This window comes from Sapajus apella, unplaced genomic scaffold (assembly GCF_009761245.1).
Source record: "Sapajus apella isolate SASKATOON/1434 unplaced genomic scaffold, GSC_monkey_1.0 scaffold19, whole genome shotgun sequence".
In the NCBI taxonomy this organism is placed as follows: domain Eukaryota; kingdom Metazoa; phylum Chordata; class Mammalia; order Primates; family Cebidae; genus Sapajus; species Sapajus apella.
Window position 1 is genome coordinate 26,166,266 of NW_022436959.1, and position 13,971 is coordinate 26,180,236.

The following is a 13,971-nucleotide window of genomic DNA, read 5'->3' on the forward strand; positions in this document are numbered from 1 at the left end:
AAAATGTGACAAATACTTTATTATGAATAAATATAATACTTCATCTTTTACTGCTGAAACTAAGAGTAAATCAATCCAAACATGTAAATCTCCTGATTTTACTCACCAGTAACTGTTTTTGGTCTTTCTTGGCATCCTTGTAAGAGGAGGATCCAGACATCCAAGGTGGTAATGTAGTTTACAGGTATCACACAATAAAAGAAGATGCTGATCATGGTTCTTCTTACAAATCCCACAACTTTTAATAAAGGTAGCAAATAAAGATTTCAATAATTGCCATAGTGAAACGCAGTTTACTTACAGCATATTTTTCAAACTATAAAATTTCATCTTGATTTAACTTAATATTTCTTCTGTTGAGATAGACAAAAAAACACACACACTGTACACACACACATACACACACACACACACACACACACGCACACCCCAATTGACAGTTATTACAAAGACTGCGGAGTTCTGTGATTGTTACTATTATTTTAGGACTTTTTAGTTTGTTTCTTAGAAATCTAACTTCTCTTGTGCAAAAAGGTAATTCAACCACACCTACATACATAAGTACCATTACCTGAAAATCTAAAGCATATTTATATTGAGAATATACAGAAGGCAATGATGGTTAGGCTTTTTTAACTCCTAGAAAAAATAGTTGTACACACACACACACGTAAAAAGCCTAAATAAATAAATAAATAAATAAATAAATAAATAGTGCCTGGTCTCAGTAAAAAAGAAAAATCACTTAAAATATATTCTGAAATGAAAATGAATTGTAGTCATAAAAGTCAGAAGCATAGTGATAATGTCTGATAGTTCCAAATGAACCAACAGTGCTTTCTGAAATAGGTGGCCTGAGAATATGCTAATGTTCACATTGCACACTAAGACAATGTGGGCTTTTCCCACATTTCAAGGAAGTTATTTGCTATTACTTGTAGAGGGAGCCTCCAACAAAAAACCAAAAGTAGTTATGGAGACTGATATTGCTGTTATTGCTACTATTTCTGAGAAAAAGGTTTTGAGAAGAACATTTATGTATTTACACATCCATAACATATATGTATGCATATACATAGATACATGTATATACACACATACATACACACACAGAAACACCAGCATCTTCTAAACTCTCACTTAATTAATATAAATTATGCAGGAAAAAGTGAGATCACAACCTATTTATTTATGGAAAGAAGTCCTTACTACAATAAAATTACTGTAATGGTGAACACTGAAAATACTGAGCAAAGAAATTAAAAGACAAAAATACTTAGGCAAACAAAGTGACTGCAACTGAGCAGCAAGAGAAAGAAATGTAGAAACTCCAATCAAAAACTTATCTTTATTATCCACTATCTACAAAGGCAAGAGATTCATTCTAAGTATATGATAACCATCACTATCTAAAATAGAAACTCTACAATTCATTCAAGTAAAATGAAAATACTCATCTGTTATATTATTTTAATTATTTAAGACAATAATCATAATATTATCTACGGTAATTTTTCAATTCCCCAAAGAGAACTGCTCATTTCCACAGAGTTTAGGCAGACATATCTGTCTAAACTTAAAGGACACAAAAAGCCATTTATCTTATTATAACAGCAACAAAAATCTCCTCTATCATTCAAACTGGAATGTACCTTTGATAAAATGAACTTCAAATGCACTTAAATTAAATTCGGGTATGCACATAATTCATTCTCAAATATTTGCAGTATCTTCTTTCTAATAAGTATCAGTTAAAAAAATACACAGTATTATTCTATCATTATTAATTTCATTACTTGCCTATAAAGTACTGCAGGAAGAGTAGATGTCTTTTGTGTGCCTCCTTCTTTTTTACTTGGTTTTCTCTCCTTGGGTGCTCGCAAAATTGCCGGTATATTCAACTTCTATTGATTTGAACAAATGTAGTATATATGGTTTTAAGGAAGAAATAAAAGCAACATTTTCCTCTAATTGCCACTCAAACCAACTAAATATAGTAGGATTATTAGGGGAAAATCTGCTTTACCAGTTACAGGTATTACATTGGCAAAAAGGATTAAAGTGAGCTTTTTTCTAATAGTTCTATTTCCATTACAAATCTATAATTACAGACTTTCATCAATTTTCCGTGGTAAACTAAAACATTATGAAAATTAAACTACTTTAGCTTTGACAGACAAAGACACATATGTAGGAGGTTTAAAAAAAAAAAAACAGTACACTTGACAAAAAGAATATTGAAGCAATTTATTTTCTTCAGCACCCCAGCTATACTGGTGTTCCATAGGTTAATTAGAAAAATTATCTTATTGGACTGAACTCTCCAACAAAGCAAGTGAGATTCTCTTTGCGTTTCTACTAATCTGTAGTATGCTGGCTTCTCAGACAGCAACCATCTATCAAAGTCACTTCTCAATGGCCTGGTGGGCCCACATCTGTTCAACCAACTGAAAAAAAGTATCATACAAACAATAGAAATGAATTCTACTTCTGCTGTGTATTTTACGTTTGCAAAAGGAAATTTGCAAACCTCTGTTAAAGGTCTTTTAATAAATGAAAATGACTTTTATAGTAGATAATATTTTACACTAAGCAGGAGATTCTTATGAGAGAAACTTGCAAATCAAGCCAAAAGATAATGCTAGCTTGGCAAATAAACTAAAGCCTTATATTCAATATTAACTCTCTAAATATTAAGTATAAAACACCATAATCTTCCAAAAATCCATCAACCAACCTATTAACAGGAACAAAGTCTGATCCTTCCAGAGGCAATTACTAATTCTCACCTCTTAAAATATTCTTTATGATATAAACCACAGCCATTCTGATCACATAAAGCATCATCAAAGCTAGTATAGCACAGTACAAATCAGTATGTAACACTTCATAAAATATCTATACAAGTTGTGTGATGAATTGGACTCTCCATAAACATCTAAAACAAGTGTGATAAAAAAATCTGTTCTTTGAAAAGTGCCTTCACAAATAAAACTACTTATTTGTTTGAAAGGACTACTAACAGTGGGTCTCTATCATCCTTCAAAAAAGAGTAATAAAAATTATTTGTAAAAAATCTTAATTTATCAATTATATACACAGTACTAAAAAAGGCATTCAAAGAAATCCATCTAACAATAATATTCTTTTCAACACCAAAATCTTTAATAGACTAATGGACTTCAAGAATAAAGTTTTTTTTTTCTTTTTTAGGAACTACGATCACAGCTACTGTTGAAGGGGAAAAAATGCATTTTAACGTTAAAGCTTTAAAAACCATCTCTTATACAGCTGAAAAGAAAATTAACGTAAAAACAAATTTCTCTAGTTTGCCTTTTACATTACAAATTATACATCCAAAGAATAGCAAAAAAAAAAAAAAAAAAAAAAAAAAAAAAAAAAGAAACAGCATAAGAATAGGGAAAAAAATGTGGCAAGGAATCTAAAGCTACTAAATTAAAAGAAGAATGTAGTAGGAAAGACTCATGCTTCAAATCTTAGCTTCATCACTAATAACAGGTCAATCAGTTAGAGCAAATGAAAAAAATCTGCACACAAGATAGCTGTAGAAACAACCAAATTAAACTAGAGGTTCTCAGTAGGCAGCTTCCAATGCTCTAGATGTGTTTCAAGCAGAAATCATTATCCCAAAGGATTAGGCCCTGATCAAACAGAATTCTTCAATTAGTAAAGCGACAGTTGTATCAAAAATCTATTCTTCAAAAATCATATAGAGAGCAAGAACTGAAGGAGATAGCAATTGGAAAGAAACTAACCTGCCCTGTGATTCTGCCTAGTAAGGCCCATATTCCTTGTCCTTCACTTCGAAGTTTTCCATTCAGGTTTTGAAGTTCTTCTAAAGATTCGCATAACTACAAAGTAAGTCAAATTAGTAAACTTCATTAAAATATCTGACAATTTAAGTAATTTATCAATAAATATCCAAGAATATCAAATTTCTATTCTCTCTCTCTCCACACACACACACACACACACACACACACACAGAGTTTTGTTTTGTTTGAGACAGAGTGTCACTCTGTCTCCAGGCTACAGTGTAGTGGCATGATCTCGGTACACTACAACCTCTGCCTCCTGGGTTCAAGCTATTCTCCTGCCTCAGCCTCCCAAGTAGCTGGGACTACAGGCGCTTGCCACCACGCCCAGCTAATTCTTGGATTTTTAGTAGAGATGGGGTTTCACCATGTTGGCCAGGGTGGTCTCCATCTCTTGACCTCATGATCCACCCACCTTAGCCTCCCAAAGTACTGGGATTACAGGTGTGAGCCACCGCGGCCAGCCTCCATATATTTTTAATATATTCAAGCCACAATACCACTGAGAGACAAGGCTATCCAATTACTCAGCAGTATTGGCAGCTGTAAGCATTTTGTTTTCTGCTGTTACCAATGATTACGTTTATATCTTCTGTTATAGTTTGCTATATAACATCACAGACATTCTGCTAATTAATCCTTATGACTCCATCAAGATGTATTTCTACTATTTTCCCAATGAAAAAAAATTAAGGATCATAGAGTTTTTGTGAGTTGGCCAAGATCACAGAACTAGCAAGAATCCCCAGGTCCTTTGAATCTAATTCCAGGTAGTCTTTTTACTACACAGTGTAGCTTACTATTGGAAACTTACTTCGTAATATTTTATGACTTAAAATGTTTTCTAACAATAAGTCAGTACCTGCTTTACGTGCTCAAGTTATACTTGGCATGACATTTTTACCACATTGTGCTTTTGTAAGATATTTCTTTTTGATCTTTCTCATCTTTAGGATGAAGAGATACATGAAAATTCAAATTCGGAAATTTTTTTATCCAAATATTAAAATATAATTCAAGAAAAATAATAAAGAAAAGTTTCTAAACTTTCTACAAACTTAGAAAGTGAAACTCTATAGTAATGTTTATTCGTTAGAAATAAAGAATAGAGTCAGATGAGTTGGCCTCACACCCCCATTTGGGACTTGACTACTTGTGTGAACCTGGGCAAATTATTTAACCTCTTCAGAATTCAGTTTCCATTGAAAATGGAAGCAATGACTATAATCTACATGTTAAGATGGGAATTAAGTGAGGTAATGCATGTAAAGAGATCATAATTATGCCTGGCACATAAAGTACTCAGTAAGAGACAGTGATGATAATGAATCTAATGAGGAGGAGGAGCTATAGGGAACAGCCTAAGAGCTCCAGAAGAATTTAAAAATAACACATAAAAAATGCCATACAATCACAAAAAAATCATCAGTAAGATCTATATTATGTTGCATATTTTGTAGCCAACTTACCTTATTATATTCCACATGAAGTTTTTCTTGCTCATTCTCTAATTTATCTTTTATATTTTTTTGTTCAGCCATATTTTCCTGAATTTGAATCATGCGCATATTTCTCTCTATTTGAATGAAATATCCAAATTTACTTTAGTAGAAGTAAGAGCTGACACAGGAAGAAACTAGCCATAGAGATGACCACATTGATAAACCTACATAGTTTAAAACTTTTAAGTATATTCACAAAGAAATGAACCTAGCATTTTGTAAAAACTCACAACATATTAGGAAAATAAACATTCTTCTATGATATATGTAACATGGCTAATACATTTCTAAAAATTAACAGTATTACCAAATATTTTCATTAACAAATTGTTCTCAGTAAAAGTGTGCATGTATCAGTGTCTATACTGACCAAAATAATAATTCACAAAATCTGCAGTGAGAGCTGGTTGCTTATGTTTTCTCCTTCCATCCACACTAGAACTAGTATCTGAATTGTCCACTGGAAAGATATCTGTACTGATCCCCATCAGTTCTGCTTTCCGCATAAGTTTACGAATAGCTGAAGCACTGCTGGTGAGTGGTCTGGGCAATTTTTCCCTTGGAACCCAGGCCTGGGGTCTGGTGGATCGAGCTAGCTCCGCTTTGGCACGATACTGCTGAAGTCGGGCATTGATCCTTGCCTATAAAAGAAATGTATTCATATTTTAAAAGATAATAAAATGGAACATATTCCTTATGATTTTTATATTGATTTTTACTCCCATGTTTACAGAAAGATAATCAAAACTTCTTATATCAAGGCAAATTAAATGTTTGAATGATCCTTACAGTATACTGTGTAATTCTTGAGTTACAATAAACTAGATCTACCCCTAGCAACAATTGTCCTAACTTATAATCAGAATTTTGAGAAACTAATTTCATTAAGCTGAAGTTTCTCTTCTTAATAGCTGCTACTGTTTCCAAAGATTTAATGTATATAAAATTATATTTTAAATATAGGCAAACTGACCAAATCCTTTGAATAGACTGAAACAAGATGTAGCAAACATATTGTACTGATAGAATAATTTCCTCACAGCCACATTTTTCAATGTGAAATTATACTTCATAAAGGAGTGCTCTGTTAACTAAATGAGGAATACTGTATTCAGCCAAAAATTATACTCATTATTAACCTTAATCACAATCCACCTACTAGACAACTAAACAAGCTTCTTATTATACTTCAGATGTCACTGGAAAACACACATGAGATGTAAAATCCATACATAACCTTAAAAGAAAAACATATGGGTTTTGACATGAATCCTATACCTGTGCTTCTGGTGATAGTTGCTTCTCTCTCTCTTGCAAAGACATTTTACAATAGGATTGTAGAGCCAAGTAGTTTTTTCTCTTCCACTTTCTGTCTAATCTATCTGCATGTTGTTTACAATAAGCAAAGAACGGATCTGCTATGTCCTATACAAAAAAAGCAGAGAAAAATAGTTAACATTTGTACGAGTCATGAAAAACCTAACACAAAAGAATATTACTTCCTTTTCAAAGAATCTACTAGTGCTAGTTATGTCTAATAAATTACAAAAATAATTTTTATACATAATGATAAAAATTACTGCTTTAGAAACTTGATCTTGTGTATCGACTTCAAATTACCAACAGCTTTTTTTTTTTTTTTTTTTTTTAAGGGCTTGTGTGTTTAAAGGACCGAAATCAAATATATTGTATTATTTGGGTGTACTTATATAGCAGCCCTTCAATATTCACAGCAGATTGGTTCCAGGACTCCCCAAGGATACCAAAATCTGTGTATGATCAAGTGTCTTATGTTAAATGGTATGGCATTTGCATCTAGTCTACATACATTCTCCCAAATATTTTAAGTAATCTCTACATTACTTATAATACCTAACATACAAATGTAAATGTTGTACAAATAGTTGTTATACAGTATTAGTTTTTTATTTATAATTTTTATTATGCTTCTTTTCCCCAAATATTTTCAATCTGCAGTTGGCTGAATCTAAGAATGTGGAATCCGTTGACCATGAAGGGCTGGCTATATTTTTCAAAAGATCACTGTTTAAAACAAATAGGATTTTAATAATCTTAGGTAGAAATAATCATTAAATATTAAAGTTATGCATACATAGACTAATATTGCAAACAACAATATTGGACTAGCCAACAAGATAAGTGTGGCATTTCCAACTGGCTAACAATGGACAGATTCTACAGAGGATAAAAACAGATTAAGGGCCAGGAGTGGTAGTTCATGCCTGTAATCCCAGCACTTTGGGAGACCAAGGCAAGCAGATCACTTGAGGTTGGGAATTCAAAACTAGCCTGGCCAACATAGCAAAATCCACTCTCTACTAAAACTACAAAAATTAGCCGGGCACAGTGGCATGCGCCTGTAATTCCAGCTACACGGTAGGCTGAGGCAAGAGAATCACTTTAACACAGGAGGCAGATGTTGTAGTGAGCTGGGGTCATACCACTGCACTCTGGCCTTAGTGACAGAGTGAGACTCTGTCAAAAAAAAAACCAAAAAACACATAGAAGAAGTCCAAGCCCTGTCAATTAAAAAATTTACGTTATATCCTTTAACTCACTTTCCCTAACAACTCAAATGGAATCACAGCTCTATCATGGTGTAATAGTACATTTTTCAGTCATAAAAAGTAGTACACAAAAAGAGGATTTATTCTATCAAAAACAATTTGTAAAGACGTAGTCCAAAAAAGTTAATTTTCAGTGTAATTGCTAAAAAACAACAAGCTGTTCATTCTTTATGTCTGTCCCAAGGAGGAACAGTAAACATAGGCTATTAGTTTTTCTCTAAGTTATGTCAAAAGTGTCTCTTAGTAAAGCAGAGTTTTACAACGCAAAGAGAAATGACACACTACCAAGGAGAGACATATAATAGGAAGAAAAAGAAATCTAATGTGTCTTTAGTATTAAAATATATATATATATGAGGCAATTCTGTAGTGTGATATCAATAGATGTCACAGTATAGCAGTGTGTATCACAGAATTTGGAGATATAAAAACCAGGATATAAATCTTGGCTCTACCATTTACTGGCTATGGGACTTCAAAAAGTTGCTTAACATCTCTGGGCCTTAGTTACCTCATCAGTAAAACGGCATTTACTTATAATTACTTCATATAGTTTTAAAAATAAAATACAGAAAATTTAGGAGACTACATTAACACATACAAACATCTGCTTTCTCATGACATGCTCTAAATCTTGGTGACAGACATGTTTAATGGAAATAAAGATTATACTGAACCTCAGCCCAAATGCCCAGATCTAGATAATTATTCTAGTGTTTCAAAGTAAATGAGGTTGAAATCGAGTTATCAGAGATAGGTCCATGCTTATGTAGATGAGTTAAGCATTTAGACCAAGACTGGTTTAAGAAAAACATCAATACTTACTATGGCAGAAACTACTAACTGTCTTACAATATCTTTTCTTCCCATTAGTACCAGAACCCTGTGAGTTTTTACCCGGCACATGGCTACTCCCTAAAAACTATCTGATCCAGCCTCCTCACAGCTAGATGTGGCCATGTGATTAAGTTCTGGCCAATGAGTTGTATGAAATTCCCAGACCATGCACTTGAAAAGTAGCTGTCTACTCTTAACTTCCTCTTTCCTGCTTCCAGTGAGGTAGAATCCAGTCTAGATGGTAATAAACCATCTTTGACTGTGTAGGAGAGTGCAACAAACTAAAGAAAAGTGAAGCAAGAAGAAGGGAACTTTAATCCTGGAACCAAACTCCCCTCAGTATCCAGTCAGCCTGGAATCGTATATTAGAGTGAATTTAACTTCTTCCTCGTTTAAGCAACTCGTTATTTGGTTTTTTTAAACCAGTCAAAATAGTAACCTAATTAATACATAGGTTGACATGGAATATACCTTCAACCTGCTTAGAGAAAGGGAGCTTTCAAAATCCTACTCCCAATGGAAAACTGAAAGAGAAAAACAGGTTTCTGAATATTTACCATGAAATAAGCACATGTACTTTTTTATATACTAGCTCTTTAACCTTCACCACTACCACAGGAGGTGGGTTCTACCATTTTAATGACAATTTTATGTATAGAAAACTGAAAACCAGAAAGGTTAAGTTGCTGAACCAAGACCTATATCCAGTACGTAAGTTCCATCTTCCGTAACCACTACCTGACTGTCATCAGATTCATTTAAGGAGGTTTCTACATAGAGGTTACTAAAGCCCAACTCTGCAAATTCTGATTCAGCAGATCTAAGGCAAGGGCCTTAAATGCAAATGTCTTGAGAAGCAGTAACAGGCAATGGAGGTGGGTGAAGGAGACCTAAAAGATGCCAGAAAAATATAAGACAAAAATGAATGATGAGGGGCAGTTAGTAAATGGTGGGGCCTGTGAGAACTTAGAGCCTATGGCAAACTGGAATGCCCCATAAAGGCATTCAAATTCAAGGCTGTCCTTTTTAACCCTATTTCTAACCAACAAAATGCACCTATGGATTAAGTCTAGCTTCTGGGCTTCTAGATGGCATGATTTGGTCTAGAATCTTAAAATACTTTTTTTTTTTTTTTAAACAAAACTCCCTGGGTAAAACTGACATAGCAGATCAAAGTTATATAAACTGAAAGAAGACACTTCAGTCTTGTACATTCAGAACCACCTCCCACTTGTAAAAACAGTATATTTGAAGACATATGCTTTATTGGTATCTTAATAATAAAATCAATGTGTCTACTAAAACCAGAAACATTTAAATACAATAATAACTTAATGGCCTATCAAACTTACCTTTTCAATTATGAACTATCAATATTCTTATTCACCCCACAGATATTTTCATTCAAATTCAGAATGAAACCTTGAACTTCTGGGGTCAGCATACTCCTGCCTCAACCTCCTGAGCAGTTAGGACTATAGGCACACACCACCACATCTGGGTAATTTTTACATTCTTTGTAGAGATGGGGTCTTGCTATGTTGCCCAGGCTCATCTCAAAATCCTGGCCTCAAGAGATCCTCCTTGGCTTGGCCTCTCAAAGTATTGGGATTACGGGTATGTGCCACTGCACCTGGTTTTATGTTGTTTCAAATATAATTTTCTATATAACAGAGTATAGCAATGTCCAATAGTACCAAATTATACCTTAATAACAGAAGAAACTACCATATGGCTTACTTGGACTATAAGCAACTTCAGACTATATAATGTAAAACAGTAACATAAGTTTTAGTCAGCATAACTGAGCCTATGCAATAGCTCAGTTTTTTTTTTTTTTTTTAATTTATTTATTTAAACTTTTTAAAGGTAGGGTCTCTCTCTGTTCCCCAGGCTGAGTGCAGTGGTAAGAACATAGCTCAATGCAGCCTCGAATTCCCGGGTATATGTGATCCTCCTGCCTCAGCCTCTCCAGTAGCTGAGACTACAAGCACCATCACATCCAGCTAATTTTTTTTTTTTAAGAGATGGGGTCTTGCTATGCTGCCCAAGCTGGTCTCAAACTCCTGGCCTCAAGCAATCCTCTGGCCTTGGCCTCCCAAAGTATTGGGATTAAAGGCATTAGCCACTGCACCCAGTCCTACAGCTCAGTTTTAAAAACAAGATGTTGTATCATAACATGGTTTTAAATATCCTTCTAATAAAGCATGTTGTGTCATAACATGCTTTGACTATTCTAAATAAATCCGGAATATCCACAAAGGAGATGAAAAAGAATAGAAACTTCATATGGATTCTCACCAATGAGATAAAGCACTATGTCAGAAAGCTATAAAAAGTCATAAAAAATACAGAAAGGTATACAATGTCATTAGATGAAACTGAGATGTTTATTCTATTTTTCAACCTTTTTTTTTACAGCCTACATAAAACAACCATGAAAAAGTAGTAAATTCAACTTGATATAATCTTTAAAAAAGTTTCCTAGAATGCCTAAAGAGAATAAAATGGAAATAGAAGGCAAGATATGCTCACAAACATAGATCTATTTTAGTTTAAAATGTGTTTCTTAATTTTAAAAGCTATTACATTACATAAATCCTCATATACACAAGTACAACCATCTAGAAATAGAGAAGACCTTCATTTTAACAGAATGATTACTGTCAAATGCAAACTTCATTAATATTGATTCATGTAATATCCTGGGTTTTGAACCATTGTTCAGAAAACATTTAGAATTTTCTAATTCTCTGCTTATAACAAGAAACCAGGAACATATATACATAAATATGCTTTAAGTCATTTCCCCCCAAAACAACAGCACACTGAGCAAGGTAGTGAATAGGAAGAAAAGTTCCACTTTATTATTCCAGCATCCAGGGCTCCCACCTAATTAATCAAGAGACATAGCAAGGCAAGGAAGATGCCTCAGGGCCAGTTCTCACATCCTAATGTATGTTTCTCTATACATTTCCCCAAATTAGCTCATGGATAAGATATGCAGACCACAAACTGTAAACTATTTAGCTTAATATTATATTTAGTTTCACTTAATCTGCATGCCTTTAGATGAAGATGTCTCTCCAAATCCCACAAACTCCATTATACTCCACTGTCCCGTATGTGGCTGTTTCACACATTTTTGTTAATTAACTGCTATCTTTCCAAAAATGATGGTGTATGATGCTGTGCAAAGGAATCCAAACTACCATAGTAAAAAAGAAAGCTATCTACTAGCTGCAAAGGAACTCTACTGACCACAAAGCTCAATGTTTTCCAAAAATAGACAACTAACTAAGCTTTCCCTATAGATTCCCTAATCCAAGTAATTACCTAGTATGTATCTGGTCCTTTAAGTCTTACCTGTATTGCCCTCTTGTACTTCTGTCCACCATCCTGAGTTGTAGCTATGAGGAATCCATACTACCCTACTGTATAATTATAACTCTATGTCTACCTAGTAGCTGAGAAGATGCTCACTGTTCATCTAGTAGCCTTCATCAAAGTACAACTCCTCAAAATCAGGAGGCTGAAACAGCTATATAAATGAAGAGACTGGAACAGCTATATCTGTCAAAAACAGCTGCATGTATCAAAAATACAACTTCTGTAAGATCTGTTTATTCATAAAATACATCCTTCAAATTTTTTTTTACAAATTTTCTTCATCAGAGTATCTTTGCTTGTTTTCTGGAAATGAAATAAATGTACTAAGATAAAATCCCACGACAACAAACAAAATTTACCCAATAAAAGAAAGAAAAAAAAAAAAAAAAAAAAAAAAAACAAGGAGAGGCTTAGATTACTACCATAAAGCCATCATGAATATACAATAAAAATTACTAAATAAACACTCATTACTATACGAACTTTAAGAATCAACTGAACCTGCTAACAATTCCTTAACATTCTTAAAAATTACTGAGGACTCTAAAGAGTTTATGTGAGTTCCATTTTAGTGAGTTATGTGAGTTTAGTGAGTTTATGTGAGTTCCATGTGAGTTTATGTGTTACATTTACAACTCACATAGTAGTTACCATATGTGAGTTATATTTTAGAAAGTTACACATTAGAAATTAAAATTGGACTTTTTTGCAATATGCATTAATTTAATTTAAATAATGGGCCCATTACAGAAGTATACTCTTCTACTAAAATAAATATAATTCACACACACAAAAAATTTAAGTGATGAGAGTAGCATTGTTTTACATTTTTGCAAATATCTTTAATGCCTGGATAACTGACATAAAAAAAAGGTAGCCGGATTCTCAAAATTGTTTCTATATTCAATGGGTTCTACTGTATGTAATCTCTGGAAGTCTCCACTAATACTTGTGAAAGAACAGAGTTCAGAAAAGTAAGTAACATTTTTATAGTGTAATGAAAATAGTTTTAAACTCAAACTACTTGTACGAATCTTAACAAGTCCCCCAAACATTGAATACAACTGACTGTTTAATGTAAAGCCAATAGATCTGAAAGGAATATTATGGAATTAAAAATAACAGTAAAGAGAGTAACAGAGATACCGAAGACACAGTAATGATTTTACTTAAAGAAATATAGTGCAAGGTTACTCAAATACAGTTTCAGATTCTCATATAAAATATGCTATTTTTTAAACTACAATGGATGAGGCTGAAATGCTGACATTTTAATGATTTAAGACAACTTGGATTTTCTTTCATGTTATCTATCAGATCTCACTATAAAAATTTTAATATTTTCCAAATGTCTGACTAGCTTTAAGACCGAAAAAACTCAAAGATATTTACTCTTAAAGTTTTACAACAGTGGTCTTGCAACAACTTGAAGAATAAACGTTAAAATTTATTTTATTATTTATACCTGTTACAGGATAATAGAATCAAAAGATGTCTTGTGAACATGTTCAACAATTATGGGTTTAAATAAACCTACCTCTTCTGCTGCTGCCTCTGAAAGCAGGCCTTCCTTCTGAGCACAGGTCACATGGAAATAGGCTCTGCACATCCCTGCATCACAGCTAATGCAAACTCCAGTTCTAGCAAAGCGAGGGTCTTCACAAAAGCTACACTCCTGCAACAAAATACAGAAAAATTCTCAAAGCAAACATTTCCAGACTAAAGACTGCATTCTCATACAAAGAATTCACTAAATATTAAAATGCTAAATAAAAATAGTGACCCAATTATGTACCAATACAAACAATAATTGTAGGC

The 13,971-nt window shown here is 33.3% G+C and overlaps 1 protein-coding gene across 17 annotated transcripts in view; it reads right to left on the reverse strand.

Annotated features, from left to right (window-relative positions):
- Nucleotides 1-13,971, reverse strand: part of PHF14 (PHD finger protein 14) — a 200,824-nt gene that overhangs the window by 132,785 nt on the left and 54,068 nt on the right. For 16 of the 17 annotated variants that reach the window (XR_004271581.1, XR_004271582.1, XR_004271583.1 and 13 more), the window contains exons 7-13: nucleotides 13,691-13,828; nucleotides 6,617-6,763; nucleotides 5,709-5,979; nucleotides 5,306-5,412; nucleotides 3,777-3,872; nucleotides 1,801-1,904; nucleotides 107-238 (exon numbers count right to left, since the gene is read on the reverse strand). Coding sequence is in view for 14 of the 17 variants with exons in the window: in XM_032287082.1 (XP_032142973.1) it covers nucleotides 107-238; nucleotides 1,801-1,904; nucleotides 3,777-3,872; nucleotides 5,306-5,412; nucleotides 5,709-5,979; nucleotides 6,617-6,763; nucleotides 13,691-13,828 (995 nt within the window). In the remaining 3 variants the exon portion in view is untranslated. The remainder of the gene's footprint in view (nucleotides 1-106; nucleotides 239-1,800; nucleotides 1,905-3,776; nucleotides 3,873-5,305; nucleotides 5,413-5,708; nucleotides 5,980-6,616; nucleotides 6,764-13,690; nucleotides 13,829-13,971) is intronic. The other variant, XM_032287092.1, reaches the window with a different exon arrangement.